The 26,529-nt window shown below is 41.7% G+C and overlaps 1 protein-coding gene across 2 annotated transcripts; it reads right to left on the reverse strand.

Annotated features, from left to right (window-relative positions):
* Positions 1-579: 579 nt before the first annotated feature.
* Positions 580-25,476, reverse strand: WRNIP1 (WRN helicase interacting protein 1). Of its 2 annotated transcripts, XM_019419908.2 has the most exons (7): positions 24,312-25,464; positions 21,944-22,135; positions 20,462-20,703; positions 6,827-7,056; positions 2,672-2,827; positions 1,896-1,975; positions 580-1,316 (listed from the first exon to the last, which is right to left on the reverse strand). In XM_019419908.2, exons 1-7 carry the CDS (start codon positions 25,125-25,127, stop codon positions 1,041-1,043), a joined length of 1,992 nt encoding a protein of 663 aa, XP_019275453.1. In that variant the 5' UTR covers positions 25,128-25,464; the 3' UTR covers positions 580-1,040. The 2 variants fall into 2 exon arrangements, with proteins under 2 accessions (XP_019275453.1, XP_019275454.1); XM_019419909.2 differs by lacking the exon at positions 1,896-1,975 and having other exon boundaries at positions 1,150-1,316; positions 24,312-25,476.
* Between the last annotated feature and the right edge of the window lie 1,053 nt (positions 25,477-26,529).

Below are 26,529 nucleotides of genomic sequence, written 5' to 3' on the forward strand. Positions count from 1 at the left end.
AGGATGTGTTGTGCAGAAATGATGGAACAAACCAAGAAGGTAGGGAATACTATGGAGAAAACAGGAATTCTCATTTAGGAGAAAGGCAGAGGAAGTCCGAGGACATGAGCTGTGCAGCATTCCAGAGAGCAGTGGCATTGCCCTGGAGGCATCACACCAAGGGGGTAAACAGAACTGACAAACTGATTGATGGGCTCATCCTTGTGGATGGCTATGAAGTAGTTTGGAAAGAATTAGCAGTAGGTACAAAGGCAACTAAGCTGTGTGTGTGTGTGGTAAATTTAAGTTTAGGAAACACAAAAGTAAAACAGGAATGTATCATTTATAAACATGGAGCTGCAAGAAGAAACTGGAGGCATGAACAGACTACTGGATTCTTTTATAAGCCATTTAAAATTCTATGTATTCCTTTAAAAATTAAAATTGATTTTCAAAAAGATACACTGATTTCTCACTAAGCTTTCCAAACTTCTCACCTCTGGGAATTTTTCTTTCACAGTATTTACCTACCAAAATGTGATGGTAACCGATGTTGGTAGCTAGGATCCCAGGTGGCAAAGACATGAAAGAATTGAAGAGTACTTTGAAATAGTTTTATTGGCTCATAAGACCTTTGCATATAAAAAAAATACCCAAAACACTATGCAGTATTAAATCACAATTACATTTTTTTTTTTACCAATTCAAACTACCCTGAATATACATCTTTTAAAGGAAAAAAATCCTACAGAACTGAATTCTGAAATGACATTATGACTTAAATACTATGACAAAATAGATAATTCCTTATAACATTAATTCATTGCACAAAGCTGCCAGATATTTTCATAAGCATAACCATTGCACAGAGTGCAAATGAACACAATTTCAATGTTACACATTTAGTTGAAATACATGTGCCTCCACCTAAGAACTCTGACATTTCTGGCACAAAATGTTGGTCTCTCTGAACTTCCACCAGGCAACCAACTTCACAATCCAGTTACTCTTTCTCTCCCTAAAAAACAGACACATCCTTCTGCCATCAAAGCCTACAAGAGTCAGCATCGCCTCTGCTTAAAGAAATCGACTCCTCTCAATTCTTCTGGCAGGTACTCTTGATCCACAGGCTCACTGTACATGGGGTTGTACTTGTAGCCCTTGCCGTAGCCCAAATCCTTCATCAGCCTGGTGGGCGCGTTCCTCAGGTGCAGCGGGACGGGGGGCAGAGGCCCCTGGTGGTTTCGCAGGCAGGCTTTGACGTTGTTGTACGCGCTGTACACCTCAATGGACTTTGGGGCTCTGGCAAAATAGACTACACACTGGGCCAGAAGCACCTACGGCAAGAAGGAAACATTTATAATGAAGGTGCCAGAAAGTTTGTCTTGTGGAATATTTTATGACATCTCTGGTTAACTCTGATCAGATTCCCACCATGCTTTCATTACCCCCTTTTCTGCCTACAGCCCAGATAACCACCTGTGATGGGAAGAAGAAATTCCTACAGGAGGCGCGAGGTGAACTAGACCAATGATATCCTTTTTTTTGTTAAACAGAACTTTTTACTAAATGATTTGTTGTTAAAACCCCAACGTAGAAAACAGATAAATATGAAGCTGCTCTGTTTGTGGGTGAACTTACAGAAACTTCCTGTTCAGCTGTTTCAACACTTCTGCCCCCAGGAAAGCCTGAGCACCTCCTCCGAAACCAGGACTACTAAAAAGTTTCTGCTGTTGACACCTAAGGTCTCCTCTCTCTCTAGTGTCTAAGCTTCTAAAATGAGAGTTAAAAAGCCAAGCAGCTTCCTCAGTGGGCTCACACATTAAAGGTGACGGTAGAATGGATGTTCAAATCCACAAAGGGACACAGCACAAGAGAAAGGAACTGATTTACAAAGAACTGGCTGATGACTTTACCTCACATTCGGGCATGCCTATAAAATGACAGCCTTGGTAGGCAGCAACTGCTTGTGTTAACGCAGATGGGTCTGCCAGACCTGTCACACACACAGAAAGACAGAGGAAAGTTTAAGTCACAGTGCACACTCCCACCCAGGCCAGTCAGCGAGCTGCTGCGACTAGAGACCACCACTGCCTGTGGACTTTGTTGACCAAAAAATCCCATTTAGCAAAATGGACAGACTTTTCTCTGATCTCATTAGCTTATTCAAGAAATATTTACTGAGTGGTAAAGTGTTTCCTCATGGATAAAAACTACATCTAGTAGGAAAAGGGCGTATATACAACAAACATGAGGAGCAAAGGCCATGCAGACACAGTCACAAGGACACACACATGAAAACCAAAACATCTACTAACATCAAAGAAAAGTAAAGCTTTTCTAATCTTTTTCTTTAGTGTCTAGAACCTTCCATTTCTGTTTCAGGAGGTGTCCACTGAAAACCTGAACACGTGACTGCAAAGCATTTAAAATATTTTATTTCAATACTCATGTTAGGAAAATCACTACTGAAGAGGAAACAGTGATGACTTTAGGAACATAGATACTCAAAAGTACACACTCAATGCAAAGAAATAAACCCGTGAGTCCACACTTGTCTTATCTTCTCCTTACCTGTCCACATCATACCAAGAAATTCTTAGGCCAAAAAGCAGCAGCATTCCTGCCCCCAACACCATGCAACCCCATCCTTTGTGAACACCAGGGTCCGGGTCCTTCCCAGAACACTCACCTATGTCCTCACTGGCAAACCTCACAAGCCTCCTTGCCACATACAGCGGATCCTCTCCTCCTTCAAGCATGCGTGCGAGCCAGTAGAGGGAGGCACTCTGGTCTGAGCCCCTCATTGATTTATGAAGTGCAGAGATGCAGTTGTAATGCTCTTCTCCTAGACACCACAAAAAGTACTTGCTCAACTGTGGGCCAGAAGTGGGAACACACAAAGCTCACAGGAGGGTCATCTGAGCCATAGGTTTGCTTCACTGGGTTGATTTTAAGGAAGCCTGGATAAGGGACCCAGGAAAGCCTGGGGAGAGTGAGATCTGACAGCCATCCTCAAGCTGCTTGGCGGGAGGGTGCAATGCCATGGGCATGGAGCAGACCCATGCAGTTCCCGTACGGCCCGTGGGGCTGTCTGGTAACCTGGTCCACTCAGAGAAGGAGGCTGCCTTAGAACCTGTGCTGTCCATGCGGCGAGGGAGTACAGACCAGGCGAGGAGAGGTGGTTCTCCGGGGCCCCACTGGACTGCCACAGCCAAGCGAGGAAGGAGAGGGATTCTGATGTTCCATTTCTACCATGTGCCCCCCTGTCATTTTGAGGAAAACTGACCCTGGGTCTGGTTGTAGCCATTAGGATGGAGAGTCAAGTGGCAAGGACAGCTGTTACAGTCCTTTTGTCCCTCAGTGTCCTTTTCAGCTGCCTTTCTGGTATCTGAAGGCTGTGGTCATTTAAATCTGGTTTGGGACACCCATGTGGTAGGATCCCAGAAGGGCAGACACATGGAATGACAGCTCTCACCGGGAAAGCACTGTAGTCCCTTGCCCTCACCACTTGGTCTCCTCCCACTTTTCACCCAGGATTCACATGTAAACAAATCAGTGAAATGTGGTTTTAAAAAACATATTTAAGAAGAGAAAATTTTATCTAAATATTTGTATTTGCACACATTTCACGATTTTCTGACCATCATCTCTTTCTTATGTTCGAGGAGAGGGCAGCCTCTTCCTGAGAGAGAGCTGGGGGGTTATTCTTATTAGTATTAGCCCTTCCAAGCAAGCACCAATGTGGACAGTGAGATCATGACCTGCTCTGCATAGCATTTGAGCCCCGGGAACAAGTCCCAGCATCTGACCATGCTGGTAAGACAATACTTGGCCTTTATGGCTTTCATGGGACAAGATGCTGGCCTGTCAAGGAGGAAAGACCCAAGAGGCTAACTGCAGGGACCTGAGCACCTCCTGTTCAGGAAGAAGGTAGATAAATGGTTTCAGCTCAGCCACCAGATTTCTGTGGACAAGCAGAGTTGCCCTCTAGCTCACGGCTTCCTCAGCTAAGTCACAATGTCACGGAGACTGGCTGTGAGAATGTTCTGGGTGAACTCCACAAGGTTCTGGCACACCCCTCATTCATAGACCTGACCGTTTCATGGATATATGGGAGATGAAAGAAGCCACTTCTGCTTCACTTTCTGTCAAATGTAAATGAGAACATGGCAATGAATCTCCCTGACACAAACATTACTCACTTTCTCATGCCTTTACTGCAGGTCAACGCTGAAAGGTAAATACGGTTAAGAGCATGAGCTCTAAAGTCAGGCAGCCTGGGTTTGAGTGCCATACTTACTAGCCATGACCACGGGCAAGTTACTGATCCTCTCTACACCTCAGGCTTCTCAGTTGTAATGTGGGGATTAGAAGATTATGTGGTTCATAGGATTGAGTCTTAATGTATGCCTGGTATGCAGTAAGCACTCCAGAAACATGTAAGCATTAGATACCGCTCTAGGCTAGCTTTCATTTTTGCTTTTATCATATACCACTTTTTAACCTAAAATTTCAAGTTATTTATGTAGAATCCTGACCTTAATGCAAGGCAGAGAATTTGTTCTCATTTGGAAATTTCTTTACTCTGATGCAGAAATATCTGAGCTAGTTACTGGATCCTACATGTGAGTAGCTATACACTAGATGACATTAAAAGAAATAATTAAAATCGTGGGGGTGGGGATTTTTGTCTCACCAGAGTTATAAAAAGGCCCAAGAGTATAAGCTAGCAGGTTTCCAGGGCAATGCTTCGATCATCCCTATTTATGGAACACAGCTTGGAAGAGAACAATTCTCTAGGATATGAACTGTATGAGCGTCTACAGATCCATGGTTGTGCTGTTACGCTACAGTGGAGTAGGCTGGAGGTGGGGGGAGGGGAGGGATGGTCACATTAAGGATTGACTTGTAGAATGTGTGGTTTCTCAAGGCCCGACCCCAGGCAGCCTCCTACTGTCCCCAGTCCTTCCTGGGGCAGCACAAGAGCCACAGAGAGAGTGGTCCCCATTGTGCATGGCTCCCCTGAATGGAATATGAGCCCTAAGAAGTAGAAACCCTATGACATGTCTGACATCCACTGTGTGTGTATGGGTGTGAGTGTACTCACGTGAGTGTGTGTTACTGTGTGAGTGTACTCTAGTGGGAAACTGGTGACCTCAGGGTGGGGCTGGAGTGGGGAAGGACACAGTCCTAGGAACCAGTCTGGCACCTGGAGTTAAGAATGAGTTTTACCGCTTGTTTTGTGAACTAAGGCAAGCTTTGTTATCTGTAAAATGGGGACTATAATAACTACCTCCTATGGTAATTGTGAGAATTAAAAAAAAAGACAATATGTACAAGATACTTAAATATTCAATGCTAGTTAATGTTATGTTAAATGGTAGCTTTTTGGTTTTTAAATGACAGTCTGATAAAATGTGAAAAAATAGTTCCAATCCATCCAGTCAAAATGAAGAATCTCCTTTAGGACATGTACAAGCAGGGAGAGAACTCCTGTAGTTGGAACACCAACAATGGAGAGTCCAGTACGTGGGAATATTTTTGCCTCTTAAAATTTAAACTTTTGTTCGTGTCCCCAATTCTTGTATTTGGTCAAAAGTAAAGCAAAGCTCCAAGACTAGAATGCTTTACCTTTCAGGTTTTCTAAGCATTCATATGACATTCAGGAGCACAGATAGCTGGCCACCTGGGATCTCTGAGCTCTGCTAGGAGAGGTCCTGCCAAGAGGCACGTTCACATCAGAAAGTAGGGTTATTTGTTAAATGCCTCTAAGGAGTCCTTACTAATATGTCCATAGTGCTTATTAGCACCCCCCATCCCCACCCCCAATCACTTGAGGCACACTAAGGCTGAAGAGCTTCTGTCATTTCCCCAAAGTCACACAGTTTTCTGTTCAACTCAACAGGAGGCAGTGCCTGGAACCAAAAGTCATTTAAGCTCTTCCACCTCCCTTCTCTAACCAGTAAGAAGTATTCTCCATCATCAAAAAGCATTTGGAAATATTGTAGACAAGGTACTACTGCCTACATGATATCTGGAATGTTCAATTCTCAGCTTCTTTTTCTGGCATAGCTTTTAAAGGTATGGAAATTATTCCAGTTATTACAATATGATTCTATCCAGAATCACACAAATACACAAGCCCCAGAGTCCAGCCTAATCTACCGTATGCTATCTTCACCATCCATCTCTTTTACCAAAAGATATGACTGTGCTGTGCTTATGACATTTAATATTTTTTTCAAATCTGGTAACTGTAAATGCAGTGCTATAAAAACAGAAAAGTGTACACAGCAAAATTAGTATTTTAAAAAAGCTATTAAACTAAAAGCATCACATCAAGATCCATTTAACTTCATTTTTAGTTGAGACTCTAGAAATTAACCATTTTAATTCTCATTAAACTAATAGAAATAAGTCACTTATTGCAAAAGTCCTCTTGTTATTTACTGCCATTATAAATGATCACAAAAATTACTATCAACTGTGAATGTAGGGGCTTTCAAAAATACTTGGTATTCTAAAAGGCACTATACCAGAGAGTAATGGAAAAATACCAACCTACCTTATAAGGAAAGTTTGAAGCCTGCAATTTCAAACATGAAAGCTCTCAATTCTTATCAGGACAGCTTCTGTTCTGTGCCTCTCACAAGAAAGGTCAGGAAGCTAGGTCTTTGAAATCAGGCTCTGAGTTGGAGGTTTAATTCAATTACCAATATGGAGATCCAACTGAGAATCAAGTTCATGTTTTGAACTCAGCTGAAAGTCAGAAGCCTGGGATGTGAGTATATGGACACAACTTATTTCATTAAAGTTTCCCTCTTTTCACATTTCGGTTACTTACCTGCTCGGTCATATAAAATATGAGATTGCTGGAGGCCTTCCTTCACATCATTTTCAGTGATCAGAACTCTACTAGGAGAATAGGTTTGCCCACTCTTCTTACAAAACATCTTCCTAGAGCTTAACCTGGCCAGCACTGCCAGCTGCAGTCCATTCAATCCAGCTCGGGCGTCCCCATCGCTAAGATAAGCCAGAGTGTCTACTGCTTTATCCTCTATGAACACGGACGGCCTGCAACACAAGCATGGTTAGTCACTACCACTTTCATGTTCTGCACTTATTCTGTAGTACTTCTTACAGAACTGCTGTGTCTTAGCAAGGTCACTAAAAAGCTACCTTAGGTTCAAGGCTTCTGCCCTCTCTCCCTAACTCATGTTGTCAACAATGTTAAGCATTACCTAGACGGAGAACTGACCTTGAGTCACGATTATTTTACTGTGTAAGCACACACATATAAGCCATGTATGATGGAGACATGGAAAGATATGTGGTCTCTCTGGTTCTATCCTACAGAAAAGTGAAAAACACAGGAACACTAGGACTTCACTATAGTGTACAGAAAACATACTTCAAACACAGTCCCCAACCTGACAAGACAGGTGTGCTCAGATCACTTTCCAAACAGGGCAGGGCCAGCATCAAATCATGCAGTTCAATTCCCTCATTTTACAAACACATCAGGTTCCCAGCTACTTTGGACAAAGGCACTAGAAGCAGGCCTCTGGGATTTTGGCCTGGGGCGTGCTTCCAAGAGGTTAGGTATTAATTACATAAAGCCTACACAGAGTAGCAGAGAGGTCACTAGCCTGGGCATCTAACAGAAGACTCTGACAGAACTTGGCTGTAAGACCTTAGGTCAGGCACCTACCATCACATTTCTAAATGTGGACCTGCATACAGGTCTAATTAGGATTTATTGTCAAGTCTAATTCAGTAAACTTTTCTATTTCTAGTTAGACAAAATATCTCACATATTTAGTTACCTAGAAGGGTCCTAATTCTTGGATAGCTGTTAGCTGCACATTTGCAAAACAAAAAATAATTTTTCAAAGTTACAGCTCCCCCATGTCACTGCCAACTTTCAGCTGAAAATGTCTCTAGTAATTAATAAGCTGATTAGGACTGTCCAAATCAGCTACTTGGAAAACCATGCACAGGCACCTACTGGGCTGGGTCAAGGAGGGATGGTGGGGAGGGGGGTTCAGTCCATGAAAGGGGACCCAGCTTGTCTATGAAGGCCCATGCATAATTCCTTATCATACACCCATCACGTACTACTTCACTTTGGTGAATAGCTTGAATAACACCAAGTTGCATTTCATTCACTAAAAGATGTTTCTAACATCTTAAAGACTGCCTCATCTCATCCCATCTTTATCAAAGCCAAGACTTCCACTTTCTCATCTCTCACCACACATAAGGCACCTGTTTTGTTTTAGCTTGATAATGAAATGACTCTCTCATCAGACTCCTGACAGCTAGCTGCCTGGGCCCCAGAGTCATAGTTACAGTTTAGAAATCCAACCTCCTCCCTTCCTGACCAGACAGATACTCAAAAAATACACGAGGCCCACATCACTGGCACTTTGTAAAGCCAAGGAAGCATTTCTCAAACATACACTGTTTAGCAGATTCTAGATGATCTGGAAGAAGACGACAGACAACACATACTAAAGAAAATGTGTTAGGAGGGACTAACAATCAGAGTGAGTGTGGTAGCATCCGATGTACCCTAAAGGGAAGGGCACTCCTGGGGCCTGGTTACAGCACATTGTCTTTGTGTGTGCGCACACATGTGTGCATATTGGGGGGAGGGGGTAGAGGTGGGGGGAGGGGGTAGAGGCAACAAAATTGCCTGAACATCTAATTTCAGCCTCAGAACTAACAAAAGCAAAGCCTTCTACCTCTTTGGAAAGCTTCTTAGCAACAAAGAGCCCACAAGATCATTTACAGGAAGGAAAAAGAATAAAGCAGGAGCCCTAATCAATCCTAACTGACTGAACCATCAGTCCAATGGAGTTGGGCCATTTGTTGATCACATTTGTCATTTATCTCCACTAAATGTTGAGGCCTCAAGGACAGGAATTATGTTTTATTCTTTTCTTACATCCCTAGTGCTTGATGGAGAATAGACATTCAATATCTGCACAATGAATGGACTAATTTCAATTTCTTCCCACAATCTCAAAGTGAGATGTTTATTTTTTAAAAATTGTAACATATGAAAAAACATTAAAACAACAACAAAACCCTTTTCTGCGCCACCTAGAGATAATAGCTACTAGGTATTATGCTGAATTTCCTTTATGATCCATCTACCCATGCAACCATCAACTTTATATCTAAATTTTAAAACAAAACTGAGATCATACTATAGTTTGCATCTTTAACAATTATATAATATTTTGAAAAACAAGCTATTCAGAACTCTGAATATTATTATTTTTTTTTTTTACAAAATGTACAGTACATAAAACTTGAAAAAGAGAGAGAGAAAGGAATGAAAGTTATCTACTGCTGTACTACCTTAATATTAGTATTTTGGTACATATCCTCTTGCTATGAATTTGTCCACTACATATATTTAGTGGCATGAAGTGCTTTGGGGACAGAAAAAAGATGGGTGTCCTTATATACCCCAGCATTGACTATCCTGCCCCATTTCCATTGGTCCTCATACAGTCAGCAAGCAGGCCTTATTAATTATGAAAGAAGCCAACTAGCAAACTGCTCCATAGATATATAAACAGCATAATGTAAATGGGCCTTTAAATGGGTATTTTATGTGGTTAGAAAATAGGAGCCTTCCTTTAATTTTTAAACTCTTAATTAAAGTCCGAGTTATTCTATTGGTATCCTTTTAAATCACATTTGGCATCACAGGGAGTGAGAGAGCTACTACAGTAAAACCAGAGTTGAGAGCTTTCACCCAGGCTCCCACTGCTCCATTCTTTCTCCCCCTTGGTATGTTCCACATTCCAAATTTCACCCCTGTCCAAAATGATGAGTATTTTTAAACACAAATGAATCTGTCAGCAACTCTGTTCAAGTAATAAAAGGCGACTGCTGAAGGCACTCACAATGGTCACACAAGCAAATTACCTAATGGAAATTTGCTATTAAGAACACTGTACAGATGTTCAAAAAGTTCTATCTATCCTCCAATATATCTTGAACCCCAATTTACACTACCTTGGTTCTGAAGAGTAATAAAATGTGTTAAAATATCTTGTGATCTTAGAAGAGGGAACACATGAGAGTGCTCATGCCAAGAACAATGAAATAAGGAATATTTATATTGAGATTTGCAAAACTCCTTAGCAGATAGTAACTATTGTACAAATTATCTTGAAAGAGTGCTCCTAGTCCAAAGATGTTATTTTAAAATTTAAGCATAAACCTATAAAATGTTTTCCATTTGGAAGTAACTTTCCAAGTTAGAATGGAATTAAATAAGGCAAAATCTACTTTGGGGATAGAGTGTCTGAACTTTCACATTATCCTCCTAAGAAATAGATAATAAATTACATTGTAAAACACTGTTCCATAATTTAAAAAATGGTTAAAATAAGTGCATTGGAAAAGATATTTCCAGTTTACAGATGTAGAAATAAAAGACTTAGCCTCATTTCTCTAAATGAAGAAAAATACTTTGGTCTTAGCAGGAATGGGAAGCAAGCTGCAAAGAAAACTTCCTCCTTTCCTTTTTTCTCCAAGGGCCTGAATCTTTCTGTACACTGTTTTTCTGGTGGTTGATACTGAGATTTGGAGAATTCTCTTTAGATGGTGGGATGTTTAAGTTGGAGGAGGAGTGAAATAAGTGAAAATGTACCTGTTACTTCATGGCAGAACAAAAAAAAATATGTATGGCTCAGTTAAACTCTCTCCCTAAGTTATAAAACAATACTCTGTGAATCTTTCACTAAAGAAAAGGGAACATTCCATGGTCAGGGTAACAATTGCCTAACAGTGGTCCTCAAGCAGGGATGTCCATCAGATTACAGAGAACTATCCTAAAATACAGATGTATGTATCTAACCACAGATTTAGTGATTCTAAAATCTCCAGGGACAGACCCCCCCCCCCCCCCCCCCCCCCCGTCCCTGGGGCACAGGAACAGCTGATCCTTCAACAATGTGGGGGTTAGGGGGAAATGACCCCCAACACAAAAAACATTTGCATAAAACTTTGCACTCTCCCAAAACATAACTACCTATAGTTTACTGTTGACAGAAGCCTTACCAATAACAAAAAGTCAATTAACACATATTTTATGTCATCCATATTACATACTGTATTCTTACAATAAAGCTAGAGAAAGGTTATTTAGAAAATCCATTTACAGTACTCTACTGTAAGAAATCTGTGTATAAGTGGACCCGTGTAGTTCCAACTCATGTTGTTCAGGGGTCAATTATATTTTCAAAATGTATTCCTGATAAATGTGGTGTATAGATGTGGTTAAAAGGCACTACTGCTGGGGTGCCTGGGTGGCTCAGTCGGGTAAACATCCGACTTTGGTTCAGGTCGTAATGTCATGGCTCATGAGTTCAAGCCCCACGTCAGGGTCTGTGCTGACAGCTCAGCCTGTGCTCTCTTCCTCTCAAAAATAAACAAACAAGAAAAAATTTTAAAAAAAAAGGGCACTACTGCTAAGTTATAGATGAGAATCTTTTTTTCCTAATCCTTTACAAATTAAAAGTGTTGTTCTCATACAAAGGAACACAGAGAAAGATTAGAATGTTAATACTCACCAGTAGCATTAAAAAAATTGTTTTTAATGTTTATTCTTGACAGAGAGCACGAGCAGAGGAGGGGCAGAAAGAGAGAAGAGAGAGAGAGAGAGAGAGAGAGAGAGAGAGAGAGAGAGAGAGAAAGAGAGAGAGAATCTGAAGCAGGCTCCAGGCTCTGAGCTGTCAGCACAGAGACCGATGCGGGGCTCGAACTCACGAACCAAGAGATCATACCTGAGCCGAAGTCAAACGCTTAACTGACTGAGTCACCCAGGTGTCCCTCACCAGTAGCATTTTAACCTGGTACTAAGTGAAAGTAACTCGCTTCACTTGCTCCTAGATCCCTTCTAAACTGAGTACAGGCACATCACCCTTACAGTGCTTCTGATTGCACTTCACAGACTCCACACTTTTTTTTTTTAACATTTATGTATTTTTGAGACAGAGAGAGACAGAGCATGAACGGGGGAGGGGCAGAGAGAGAGGGAGACACAGAATCGGAAGCAGGCTCCAGGCTCCGAGCCATCGGCCCAGAGCCCGACGCAGGGCTGGAACTCACGGACCGCGAGATCGTGACCTGAGCTGAAGTCGGACGCTTAACCGACTGAGCCACCCAGGCGCCCCACACTTTTTTTTTTTTTAAACAAATTGGAAGGTCTGTGGCCAGCCTACATGGAGTAAATCTATTGGTGTCATTTTCCAATAGCAATTGCTCACTTCATGTCTCTAGGTCAGATTTTGATAATCCTTGCAATATTTCAAACTTTTTCATTATTATTTGTTATCTGTAAGTTTAGTGATCTCTGATATTACTACTCTATAATTGTTTTGGGGTGACACAAACCACACCCACATAAGACAGAGAATTTATTGGCTGATAAATATTTGAATTCTGACTGCTCCACCTACCGGCCATTCCTGTATCTCTCGTCCTCAGGATGCCCTATTCCCTGAGACACAACAATACTGAAATCAGGTCAATTAATAACCCTATAGTAGCCTCTCAGTGTTCAGCTGAAAGGAAGAGTTGCATGTCTCTCACTTTAAAAACCAGAAATGATTGAGCTTAGTGAGGAAGGCATGTTGAAAGCCAAGACAGGCCAAAAGCTAGGCCTCTTACCCTAAAGAGTTAGCCAAATTATCAACTCAAAGGAGAAGTTCTTGAAGGAAATTAACAGAGCCAGACCCTCTCTTCAGTTCTGTGACAGCTAAGAGCGGTAAGGAAGTTGCAGGAGAAAAGTCTGAAGCTAGTGGAGGTTGATTCATGAGGTTTAAGGCAAGAAGCCATCTTCATTAAGTTCAGGGTGAAGTAACAAGTGCTGATGTAAAAACTGTAGCAAGTTATCCAAAAGATCTAACTAATGAAGGTGGCTGCACTAAATAACAGATTTTCAATGTAGACAAAACAGTCTTCTATTAGAAGATGCCATCTAGGGACTTTCATAGCTAGAGAGGAGAAGCCAAAGCCTGCCTTCAAAGCCTAAAAGGACAGTATGACTCTCCTGGTTGGGGCTAATGCTGCTGCTGACTTGAAGTTGAAGCCAATGTTCATTTATTATTCTGAAAATCCTAGGCCCTTAAGAATTATACTAAATCTAGTCTGCTTGTGCTTTATACACGGAACAACAAAGCCTAGATGACAGCACATCTACTGACAACATGGCTTACTGAATATTTTAAGCTCACTGTGGAGACATACTGCTCAGAAAAAATGGGTTCCTTTCAAAATATTCTTGCTCGTTGACACTGTACCTAGTCATCCTAAAGCTCTGATGGAGATGTACAAGGAGGAGAATGTTGTTTTCATGCCCATTAACACGACACCCACTCTGTGACTAATGGATCAAGGAGTCATTTCAACTTCTTAAGTCTTATTATTTAGAAAATATTTTGTAAGGCTAGAACTGCCATAGTGATTCGTCCGATGGATCAGGCAAAGTCAACTGAAACCTTGCTGGAAAGGATTCACCATTCCACATGTCCTTAAGAACATTTGTGATTCATGGGAAGAGGTCAAAATATCAACATGAGCAGGAGTTTGGAAAAAGCTGATTCCAGTTCTCACAGATGACTTTGAGGGGTTCAGGACTACAGAGGGGGAAGGAATTGCAGATGGGGTGGAAACAGCCAGAGAACTAGAAGTAGAACCTGAAGATGTGACTGAATTGCTGCCATCTGATGACAAAACTTGAATGGTTGAGGAACTGCTTCCTACAGATGAGCAAAGAAAATAGTTTCCTGAGATGGCATCTACTCCTGCTGATGATGCTGTGAAGACTGTTGAAATGACAAAGATTTAGAATATTAGATAATTTTGTTGGTAAAGCAGTGACAAGTTTGAGAGGATAGACTCCAATTTCAGAAGTTCTACTGTGGGTAAGATGGTATCAAACACATCACAAGCTACAGAGAAACTGTGAAAGGAAGAGTCAATTGATGCAAATGAAACAAACTTCATTGTTGTTTTATTTTACTAAATTGCCACAGTAACCCCACCTTAAGCAACCACCACCCTGATCAGTTATCAGCCATCAACATCAAGGAAAACCTTCCACCAGCAAAAAGATTAAGACTTGCTGAAAGTTCAAATGATGTACAGCATTTTTCAGCAGTAAAGTTATTTTTAAATTAAAGTAGGTATGTTGTTTTTTTAGACATAATGCTGTTACACATTTAACTCACTCTAGTGTAGTATACACGTAACTTTTGTATTCAATGGAGAGCCAAAAATTCATCTCACTAGCTTAACTGCAGTGCTTTGGAACCAAACTCAAATTATGTCTTAAAGGATGACTGTAGTTAGAAACATGCCTTCAGAAGCTGGCTCCATTGCATTCAAGCAATGTGCCTCAGTTTCCTCATCTAATAAAAGGAGATAACAATACCGACATCAGAGAGAATTAAAGAAGACATAAAATCTTAGGGCAGTGCCTAACATCATGAACACTCAATAAACATTAGCCATTTTTCTTGTAAGAATCATTTTAACTAGCCTAGTCAGTAGCATTCTCTCTAGAATTGCAAATCTTCAAGGCAGAGTCAACTCTGCTGCTTCCAGGATAACAAGACTAAAAATAAGACAAAACAAAACTACTTTCTCCAAAAAGAGAGAACCTAAACTTCACAGACATAAATCCCCTTTGTGTTTAATCCCATGGAGGCACACATCTTTCCTTATTACACTATACCTTATACCTGGTAGGGAATAGTGAGGTGAATAGTGGCCTCCAAAGATGTGCCTAAATCCTAATCCCTGAACCCGTGAATTTAACTATATTAAGGATTTCAAGATGAGATCATCCTGGATTTAGTATGGGCCCTAAATCGCAAATGTCCTCACAGGAGACAATAAGAGAGAAGGCAGAGGGACAAAGACTGCCATGTGAAGATGGAGGCAGATACTGGATTGATCCTGCCACAAGCCAAGGAATGCCAGGAACCACCAGAAGCTAGAAGGAAAGACTATCCTAGAGCCTTCAGAGGGAATGTGGCCTGCCAACAGCTGGATTTCAGAGTCTTTATAACTGTGAGAGAATAAAACAATAAAAATATTGTTGTAGGCCACCCAGTTTGTGGTACAGGTTTTCCCCCCACCCAAAAGGTTTCACCCTTGAAACCTTTCACAAGGCAAAATGGCATTGAAGAGGCAATTACCATTAATTTATAATGAAAATTTTTTAGTGTTCTCAAACCCCAAAAGTGACCTCTCTTAGGCTTTTCTGGTATCTTAGGACACATCTTACCAACAGATGTACAAAACGGACTGAGATAAAGCACATGCTCACAGACATAATCCAAAACTATAGTGGCAGGATGCCGAGATGCGGAGTGTAGCTGCCGGGGAAGGGGCCTGGTGGCGCCACTCTCCCTGCTAGGTGGGCATTGTCTCTATGATTCACTGTAAAACAAGTGTTGAATGCTGTTTTTGCTTTTTGCCTTTTTTTGGGGTAAGAGTGAAAATCCTCTTCAAATTTCTTCCATTAATGACAATAGGTATTAATGTAGGTCTTTTGTGAATGTGAAGTGGTGTAATGTGAACTTTCAAAAGGCAGGGGATATCCAAAATTTGTGATGGCAGGAACAGGAAACAGATACAAGGTCTGTTAACTGATTGATGTTTCTGGTTGCCATTATTTTTGTTGTAATTTTTATAATGTATGCTAATGTACCTTTCTTTCTTTGTATCAAATTATTTTTAAGGAGAGTTATTAAAATCCACTCTAACTAAACCTGTAACTCCTGATTGGTACTTCCTATTCTAGTGTTCCACTACCTTTCTTTCCATTCAGTGTTAGAAAAGGTTATTTTTGAAAGGCAGGTAATAATATTAATAATAATATTAATTAATAAAAACAAACCAAATGATCCTACAGCTGTTTTGTCTTGGTCCTCCTCTTTGTGATCAGAGAAAAGCCCCAGTCTGAGTTAAGCCACAGCACCCTCACGTCAGAAGGACAGAGCCATGTTAACTCTTCCAACCAACTGTTGGAACTCTGCCTAGTTAGTGACAAGGCAATCATGGCTCCTCACTTCTCTCTCTTCATATCCAGAAATGAATGCATGTTATCTGGCCCACAAACAACGGCTTCTTTAGGGGGTTTTTGGATATGTGTGTGTCCTATTATGTGGAATCTATAATCCTTCAAAGCTGCAAGTTCTTGGAGTGACTAACCACTAGTTCACTTCCTCATTTCCAGCATTACAAGCTCAATGGATAATAGACCATGGATTTTTTTTTTCTCCTGGTCTCCAAAATTAACCCAGTGCACAGATAACGTGCTTCGCTGTTTGTACCATGTGACCAAAATGCTTAGCAAAATACATGAACACTACTGATTACCCATACAAACCAAAAGAGTCATGGTACAGATAATTCAACATAACTTACCAACTTATCTCTATCTTTCTCTTCACAATCAACTCACAATTGAATAGAGTACTATTTTGCAGATGTTTCACTAAAGCTGTGAGGTGGTAAACATGGGAGAGTATAGGGAAGATGCCTTTCTTCCATCTCGTTGCCTGGAATGCAGGTATGATGGCTAGAGCAACTTGGGGCATGAGGTTGAAGTCATGTGCTAAAGGTGGTAGAGCAGAAAGATAAGGGCCCAGGTCCCTGAGGATGCCATGAGGCTGACCAGCAACTGCATTTTTTACGCTTGTCTATCTTCAGACTCTTACATGAAAAGGAAAGTTCTATCTTGGTTATGCCAGTTAATTTGATTCTTTTCCCTGTTATATGCAACCCAACCTAATCCTAAGTGGTTCCATAATGTTGAGTACTCCCTCCTTGCTGAAGCATCCTTATGGTTTTTTTATCTTTCTGGACTTTGTCTCCTCTCTTACAAAATAAATGCTGGTAAGTCCTCAACTCACTGCCCTTATTTCCTGGCCCTCTTTAGCTCTCCTATTCAAACACATGGGATATACGATCCCTGAAATGCCGGTGGCTCCCAAATCTCTGGGCTCAAACATTTCTACTGCTCTCCTGACTTCTTTATCTAACTGCCTAGAAAACCTTTCCATATGAATCATCCAGAGGCCCCACAAACTGAACAAGTCCTAAACTGAACACATCTCCTTGTATCTTTCTTTTCAAGCATACAACTACTTGCCCAGTCACCAGGTATCAAAGTCATCTTGGACACTCCTTTTTCCTCCCTCCTCACACCCAAGCCTACAGACCTGATTTTGCAATTTTTCAGAGCAGATCCTGGCTTTGTTGTTCAAGTCACCTGCATTTGTCATTTGTCTTCGGCATCACTACAATAGCTTCCTAACTGGTCTTCCTGCTGCCTGGTGAGGGGTGGGGAAGATGGGACTTGACTCCATTCATCCCATCCTCTCCAATGCTATACTCCTCTTCCTAAAATACAGAGCTGAGCATGTCACTTACTCTCTCGCTCAAAAACTTTCTTTGGTTTCCCATAGCTCTCCACATCACTCACCTTACTTTTAGAGCACAAGTCTTTCATAATCTGGCTCTGCCTCCCTCTCTGGCTTCACTGACCATCACTTCCTCACATCCACTCTTCTACTCAGCCATAATGAATGGATCATACTACTTATTACCACCTTGCCTTTTACATGCTGTATCCCCTTGCCAAAATGAGCTTTCCATTTCATCTAGTTAAGTTCTGCTTACCCTCCGAACTTTAACTCAGCATCTCCCTCATCCAGCAGGTGAAATATTTGATTTCACATATTCTAGATGCCTCTTCTCTATCCCCCACTGCTCCTTGGTCATATTGCAATCATATGTCCCTGGGAAGCCAATTTACTCTTCTATTTCCTTATCACACACTAAGCTTTTTAAAGGCACAGGAATGTGCTTTTCAATACTCAGCCAAGGTCTAGCATATGCAGGGCCTTCAATTTATGTTAAATAAATAAACACAGAGGGAAAAGCTTAAAAAGAAGGCTTTATCTCACTCTAATGGGAATATGTCATGTACAAATGTATATACTACATAAGAATTCACAATTCCTCAAGAAAAATCAAGAATGGTGGTAAGCATCAGCTTGATTCATTTTCAAACCAGTACCTGCTCAGCTCATCTCATCTACAACCTGAAACAGTCTAGACCTCTCTGTAAACTAGGACACCAAAATATAAGACTACAAATGCACTCATGGCTTCCCAGAGAAAGTAATTACTTGGGGTTAAAAGTCTTTCCTATCCTTCCAGCTGGATTAGTGTAACCAAATTTAACTTACACCCACAAGAATGTATATATATTTGAAGCCAGTCAATAGACGTGAAAGTTTAATTTTACCTAAAATTGAAAGAAAATAAAATCCATTTTTAATTCTCCACAGCAATTAGGGTGGTCAGGTGCTTCTGTTAGGAAGTCACTTACAAGAGTTCTCTCTGTGGCCTATGCCATTTCCCAACTTAACTTTCTTGTCAGAATTGCTAACAAGTAGACCAATTATTCAAGTTTAATAAACTTTGATTTCACTGTTTGCTTAGACAATATTAAAGAAAAAGGTTCTTGATACCTGAGGAATGGAGCAATCAACCCTTATGCTACACACTCCAAAATCAAAATTAAACTACTTCTCTCATATTGAAAGTCAGAATTTACTCATTGAAAAAGCATTTATTAAACACATATACACTAGACACTGTGCTGGGAATCTGAATAAGAAGGACAAATTCTTATCTTCTTAGCCCTCCCCAGGAAGGGGAGGGATGGGAATAACAAAATAAACAAGTGAATGAAAATAAGTAATAATTAGCATCAATTTCAAATGAGGGATAGTGGAAAAAGTAAACAACCTATTAGACATGGTAGGTTTTCTCTGACTGAAATTCAATTTTAGCAGATTAAGGATCATTGGCTCACTTTTGTATCAGGCTCCCAGTTTCAATAATAAGAGAAATCTTAATTCTTTCACTTGATCCTCTCAAATTTTAATGTGCATGCAAATGACTCAGAGATCCTGTTAAGATGTAAAAATCCTTTTTAAAATGAGCTCCATGGTTCTTCCACTGTCCTTCTCATTTCACCTAATTATGGCATGGCAGTGATTGGAGAAAAAAGCCTGAGGGTATCTGAACAACAATTCCATGCAATCATGACCTGAATGAAATCAATAAAATTACCCTAAATTAATAAAAATGCAGGATATAAAGTTGTAGATATATTACGATAATCAGCACACAGAAAAAAAATACACGGAAATATGTTGCGATATTTCTCCCCCTTTCTTATCATGTTTATCACTTGGTTATATGTATTTTTATAGTGAAAATGTTGTTTAAAGGAAAGCTATACTAGATGTGAGTACATTAACTGATACCAGCAGGTTCCATATGTCTTTTTAGCCATAATTTTGATGGCTATGCCATCACAATTCCACCCTAAAATGATGTGACCTTTTGTGCCTGGGGGTCCTTGGCCATGTTTCAAGGCTTTCATGAGGCACAGCATAATTCCTCCTCCAAGAGACAGAGGCAAATGGGAGAGGCCAAACACACAGGGAGAGACTTTTGAAACCTAAACCCTGAATCTAAAACTATGTCTTGTACTTTAATCCTCACAGAAGAGTGGCTCCAGAACTTGGCCTCAGGGCAGGCACCAGCAGCTGTGGGGTCCAGAGCATGAAGAGGCAGGCATTAGTCTCTCATCAGACCAGATTATGTTCCACTGTGTTATTTCAGTTGACACATGAATAAATGACATCTGAAGAATATATTTGAGTATAAAGAAAACCTCTGACCCAAGTAATCTAATTGATTATACACCATATATACTCTATGTATTAATGAACTCATGAGGCACTCATGATACAGGAATAGATTGCCAAAAGGAAGAGAGAGCTTTTAATGTATTATTTTCAGTTAAAATTTCTTTACTTTCATAGAATTGAGTTTGACTTTTAAAGTGTGCAAAAATAATTCTAAAAAAATTTTAAAAATGTTTGATAACACATTAATTTTTATTTAGTATTTCTAAAAGAGAAGTGCAGGAAAAAAGAAATTGGAATCTGAATACAAATCTCGAAAGATCTGTAAGTCTATTTCATGAAAGAAAATAATTAATAAGCCTTCTCATAGTCTTCCAAGCCTTTTTAAAAAAAGTGTTAGAAAAAGAACAAAATCCTTAAGCACAAAAGCAAATACCCAAAAACTAAAACAACAGGCAAAAAGATGTTAAAGCTTGAAAAATTAGATGCACCCTGTATAGGGCTATAAAATCCATCTTAAAAGAAGTGCTTGCAAAGATACACTTGTTGGTATAATTGACCACTTCCCTCTACTTCTGTTTTCATTACTAGATCAACATTTCTTCTTTGTCCCCACCCTCTCCTTACTGCCATCCAGCCGTTTCTGGCCCTCTGCCAGGGGAATCTCTGGGAGGTGTATGCCCCCAAGATACTGCCCACAGTCAACTTACTCTGAACTGCTATTGCTGCTGTGGCTCAGAGGGTCAGTAGGACGACTGGAGTCTAGGACGTGGATTCCCAGGGAGTTGATTGCTCGCATTAGAATAGTCACCATTGCCTCTACGGGAAGCTTCTCAAGAACAATAACCCGACAGCGACTTAGGAGAGCAGCATTGACCTGGAAGGAAGGGTTTTCCGTGGTTGCCCCAATCAGAGTGATCGTCCCACATTCCACGTGAGGAAGGAAAGTGTCCTAATCATGGGAGGAAAACAGAAGAAATTGATTCCAGTCAACAACCTGCAGAATCCTATGTAAGTTGGTTATTCTTTCCTTCTCCTAATTTTGAATTCTGGAACAGCTTTATATTCATTGGATATGGATGCACTGTTGGGAGAGTGCAACTCAGGCTTTTTAAGCTGAAAATACATCTTTTAGAATATGAATGTCTAAGCCTGGCCATTTGCTGGTACACTAATAGCCCAAAGTAGAATTCTAATGTAGTTTCCAGGTAAATGATTTTTTTACTTAGAAAAGTATCTTCTAATCTGCCAGATAGCTTAAATATAGCAGCTATTTATTTGTAGAAGTCTAATAAAACACAAAAACATTAGGATTTCTAAAACTTTCTTCCTTTGTGAGTACTCAATCATAATAGTTATTCTTCCTAACAAAGCTGGTAAATACATATTGGTGACTATATAAACACTGGATGTTGCCTTACAGGGAAGAAATACTAAGATGAGTCAATGGTCTAATGAAACCTAGAGCAATAACAACCTGTCAGAACTCTGAAGGGTCCACTTAAAAAGAGATTCAGATCAGGAACAAAAGCTTAGTAGGGTTTTGTAAAATATTTCTTTCTCTGATTAAAAAGCTGCAATAAATCAAAGAAAGAAGTATACTTGAAAAAAAAGTTAATGCTTATTTAGAAAGAATGCAAAAATGGCTTGGCTTTGTTTATAAAAATAAATTGTCCTTGAACTTTTATTTCAGAAAGCCATTTAAATAATAGTAATGATTAGATCTTGTAACATTTACCCTGCTGAGAACCTGAGGTCACAGAAAACACTCTTTAATTTTGAAAATGAAAAAGTAACACTGTGTAGGAGAGAAGTTTAAAAATGTTGAAATAATGATCTTACAATCAAGGTAAACTGCTTACTGTGACTCCTAATATTTAGATTCAAAATCTGTAAAAATGATAAACTTGATCCCAAGCTGCTTTTCTGATATGTATAGCTCAGGGCCATACTAATACTTTCATTTATCATATAGAGAAAGCATTTTCTTGTCACCAAAAAAACCACAAAAAACCCAATAAGACGAAGTGGGGAAACAGGCTCAAAGGAGATGGACTGATAGTCTAAACCTCTCTATAGACAGAAAATTAACAATAACAACAGTCCTTATCATTTGCGTTTTTACGCTTTTCAAAGTGACCTCACATAGTTTATGTTCATAATGACCAAAACGTAGAAAGAAGTTAATATACCTGCTGAGATTTATTGAACCGATGAATCTCATCAATAAAAAGGATGGTTTTCCTTTTGAAAAAGCTCTTTTCATTTTGAGCTTGTTTTATGACATCTCGCACATCATTTGTCTTGGCATTTGTTGCAGACAATGTCACAAATCTTATGCTATGTTTCTTGCTGTTGTTGGCTATGATGTGAGCCAGAGTGGTCTAGAAAATATGACACACAGAGTTTGGAAAGCTGATCAGACACCCATGGGTACTAACACAAGCAGCATCAGCACTATTTACCAAGCAACTTGAACTCTTAAGAATGCTCAGCAGCAAAGATACAATCCAAAATACCATACCACAATTTTAAAAATTAAAAAAAATGTTAAAAATAAAACAGGAAAGTAGCTAAAACTTAGGCCAATCCTGACCTTTTCTCCTTTATACCTAACCCTGTTTGATTCCGTTTTTGGGGACTCTAAGATCTTTGGAATCCCCATAAAGGGTGGCTGTCTTGATTTAGCAGAGCCTGAGTGACAGCTGTGACCTCTTCCAGCCAAGAAAGCATTATTGCTGAAGGACTAGGTGTAGAAATGTGAGTCAGAACCACAGAATCAATCAATTCTACAACTGGAAACTTATCAGTGAAGCCTAGAAAAGGAGTGAGCCTTTGCACTGTAAGACCAATGACAATTCCCAAGCATTTAAGAGCACTGCAAGTTGCCACCTCTGAATGTCTACTTTGGAAGTAGATGAAACAATAGCACTCGGATCATGTTAGCAGTCATGAGAAAATGATGGCGAGATCAGTGACTGTCACTTAACCAGGTGCCCCATAAATGTGCTTATGTGCATATGCTGTTATTAACATCATTATTATTGTTAGCAGTAAAGTATAATAGTAAGAATAGGAATAAAGAAAAACTATGTTTACAGAGAAGAACAAATTTGGTCCTGAATGAATGGAAACGTGGCACTTTATTTTCTAAAATTTGTATGGTACCATTAGATACTGTGGCTGCTTCTTTATCAAACCCCAGCCTATAGACTCCCACATAAACCTAGGCTTGTGCCTGATCACCAATCACTACACTGAGCAGCCCATTACATCTCTTGCCTGGCATCTTCTATTAGTTTACCCTACTCATTTTCCTAGGGAGTTTTTCTTGCCATCTGGTTCACCAACAGCTGATTAGCCATGCTCATGATCTTATGCAGGGTTCATGAACAACTACTAATAATACTCCTGCTCAGTCTCCTAAATGGGGTAACTACTAAATCTACCACCATGGTAAAATATTATCTGGGATAGACCTGATTTATTCCTGGCCAAAGGGAAAGTATCAGTGTGAAGAAAACACAAAATGAGCAAGATGCATTCTAGGAACTGGAGCAAAGGAAGGTGTGATTAAGATGCAGATGAAGCTGGAAAGAAAAACTGGGAAAAAAATCATTAAAGCCCTTGTATACTAACTAAGGAGTCTGAGTCACAAAGCTATGAGAGCCTCTTTACACTCTGATCCTGAATTTTGCCTTTCACTCACTGGTGCTCATCTTCCTCTCTCTTTCTGTGGATAGAAAAAAGTATTTAAACACCTTTTAGCCTTCTCTACCTTGCTTAACTCTGCCACTGTTTCTTAAGTATTCTTCTAATGACATGTCTTACAGACCCCAGTATCCTAACTGCCTTCCTCTGGACATGTGCTAGTTCCTAACAAGATGGACATCAAAATGCATTGATGTTTCTTCTCTAAAGTAGAAGGCATTATGAGGAGAGTTATGGAAATGCTAGGTCAAGACAATTTCCAAAAGGAAAAGAGTTTTCTATTAGTCTTGTTAAATAAATAGATTCTCAAAGATAAAAAAAAAAAAATCAGTTAAATTAAACCAACAGCTACAGGGAGGGGAAGGAAACACAACTGAAACAAACAAAACCAAATTTTGATTCCCCCCCCACCCCAAAGCTGAACCCATATACCTACAAATAAAATATACCAATGTTCTGCAATTTATAACACGTCGTTTCCTTGAGAACTGGGTCATTAATGGAAGGGTGGGGGCGCACGTTGGAACACAAAGATCAAATCTAAGAGTCCAAATATTTTTGTAAACCTATGAATTCAGACATCTTCATTTTGAAAATGACCAGAAAACGTGTCTTACAAATCTGGCGGGGTGTGTCTTTTCTACACCCATCACTGATTCCACCTGTGGGCCAGGCACTGCCCGGCTCGGATGGTACCTGAGGCCCTGCACTCAGGCCTCAATCTCAATATCCAGGGTGGACGGGCGGATTCTTCGGGGACGGCCTCCGCCAGGGCTCTCTGACCGTTAGATGCACGCCCGACCCCGTAGAGATCAATACTCGGAACCCTTCAGTCAAGGCGGCACTCACCTTGCCGCAGCCGGGCGGTCCCCACAGGATAAGAGAGGGGATTTCGTTTGTCTCCAGGAGGGACCGGAGCAGGGTCTCCTGCCCCACGGCTCTGCTCTGCCCGATGTAGTCCTGCAGCGTGTCGGGACGCATCTTGTCGGCCAGCGGCTTGCCCTCCAGCATCTGCCGAATCTCCTCCGCCGCCAGCGACCGGGCGTGCGGGCGGCCCCCACCGCTGGCCCCGAAGGCAGCGGCGTCGGCGGCGTCGGCATCCCAGTGGCCCGGGTCGTCCTCGCCGTCCGCATCGGCGTCCCCGTCGCCATCGCCCACCGCCTCTTCCTCCTCCTGCGCCTCCGCCTCGTCCCAGCTCCGCGGAGATGCGCTGCCCGCCGCGGCGGCCGCTGCCGCCGGCCTCTTTCCCGAGCCCTTCCTCCCGGGACTGCTGGAGCGGGCCACCGGGAAGTCGGGGATGAGGCGGGCGCCGCTGGGCGTGGGCGGCGCGTCGTAGCTCTCCCGGCTCTCGGTCTCGCCTCCGTCGTCGCCCTCCTCGCCCTCGCCCTCGCTGCTCTCGGCCGCCGTCGGGGTGGCCGGCTGCTTCAGAGCCGAGCTCTCGGAGAGCCGCCGCCTCTTGGCGCTGGGCGGCGAGAGCCCCTTGGCCCGCTCCCCGGCGCGGTGTGGCCCGGCCGTGGGCTCCGCGTGCCCGGCGGGGTTGAGCAGCAGACAGCGGTCCAGGTGCGAGTTGATGTGCGCGGCGGGCATCATCTGCTGGCACACGGGACACTGCACCTGGTGCAGCTGCGACAGGAAGGGGTCGTCTTCCGGCCCGCTCACCTCCATGGTGGCCGCCGCCCTCGCCGGCTCCCGGCGCGGTCGCAGCAGCCCCTGCTCACGCCGAGGGCTTGAGATGCCCGCCGCTAGGCCCCGCGCCGCGCGACCCTCGCTCGGGGAGGTAGCAGAACGCGCGCGGGCCGAGGGAGGGCGCCGCTCATGCCTCACGTCCGGAGCTTCCCGCGTCGGCCCGCCCTCGGCCGGCCGCCGGCGGTGTCTCGCGCGGCGCGTCGGGAAGAGTAGTCCGCAGCCGTTTACCTCAGCAGCCGCTGGAAACGTCTCGCGCGGCGCGTCGGGAAGTGTAGTCCGCGGCAGTTCGACCAAGCCGCCGCTGGCATCGTATTGCCGCAGCCTTTCGGGAAGTGTAGTACACAGTACCCCGCCCTGACCGCTGAGCGTCCACTTCCGGCCGGCCGCGAGAGCCACCTTTGTGAGGGGCCGTGAGGGTGGCGGGTTGCGCGTGCGCAGAAGTGCGCGGTGGCGATAACGGCGTCCCTCCGCGCCCTTCGAGGCCGGTGACACCGGAAAGGAGTCGGTGAAAACGCGCCGAGATTGCTCTTGGGAAAGCGGCTTTTCACACCCAGCGGGCGTGTGGGGCCGGCCGGATGGGGAGAGGAGGCCCCTCAGGTTGTTGGTAATTAAAGGGAAATTGGGAAATACCAAACCGCTCCAGAAGAAAACTGGACAAAGGACCGGAACAAAAGAAAACAATGCAACAACTACACGTATGAAAAAAAAAATGTTTACCTCAGAGAAATGCAAATAAGGAGAACATCCTCCACCTCACCCTCTTTTAGATTTTTGGCCTTTTTACCCACGAGCCTTTTACCTGAAGCACATACTTAGATGCTTGTCTCCTGTCTTCTACATTTAATAGTTAAAAATTAGACTTAGTTCTAAATGAGGTGAGTTAGTCAAGTTAGGCATATTTACCCCCATAGCAATAAAATGTTATTTTATTGCCAGTTAAAGTTACAGTATAGGCAGTGATAGAAAATGCCCACCATAAATGGAAAAAAAAATGAGATTAAAACATCCAAGTGTGGTATTGTGTATCTTCGAATGATAGGGTTACCATTTTTTGTGATTTTCTACTTTCTGTAAAGCTCTCCTTCAAAAATGTATCAGAAGCATGCATTTTTCTTTTTTTTATAATTTGGAAGAGAATAAGTTGAGGGGGAATGAATGAAAAAATAATGAATTGTAGGAAAGGATGCACTTTTCTAAAAGTTGACAAGTATGGGATTTTTATTTAATCTGCACAAGAACATTTCCATTAAACTTGTCCCAAAGCAGACACCTAAGGATCTTATAAGTCTTTTATATAAGATGATTTTACAGAAAGAGGAATGACTCACAAAGAACCAGAATTAGATAAAAGGTGGTAATCAAAAGAGAGAGTAAAGGAAGC

The sequence above is a fragment of the Panthera pardus genome, unplaced genomic scaffold, assembly GCF_024362965.1.
Source record: "Panthera pardus isolate Hobbes unplaced genomic scaffold, ASM2436296v1 HiC_scaffold_17, whole genome shotgun sequence".
NCBI classification, from domain to species: Eukaryota; Metazoa; Chordata; class Mammalia; order Carnivora; family Felidae; genus Panthera; species Panthera pardus.

Coding starts and splice junctions, on each gene's coding strand:
- WRNIP1 (XM_019419908.2), bottom strand. CDS start 25,127: ATGGAGGTGAGCGGGCCGGAAGACGACCCCTTCCTGTCGCAGCTGCAC. Junction 7,057..20,461: donor AGCAGCAATAGCAGTTCAGA/GTAAGTTGACTG, acceptor CTTGTGTTGCAG/GCCGTCCGTGTTCATAGAGG. Junction 2,828..6,826: donor TATTTTATATGACCGAGCAG/GTAAGTAACCGA, acceptor TGTGGTGTCTAG/GAGAAGAGCATTACAACTGC.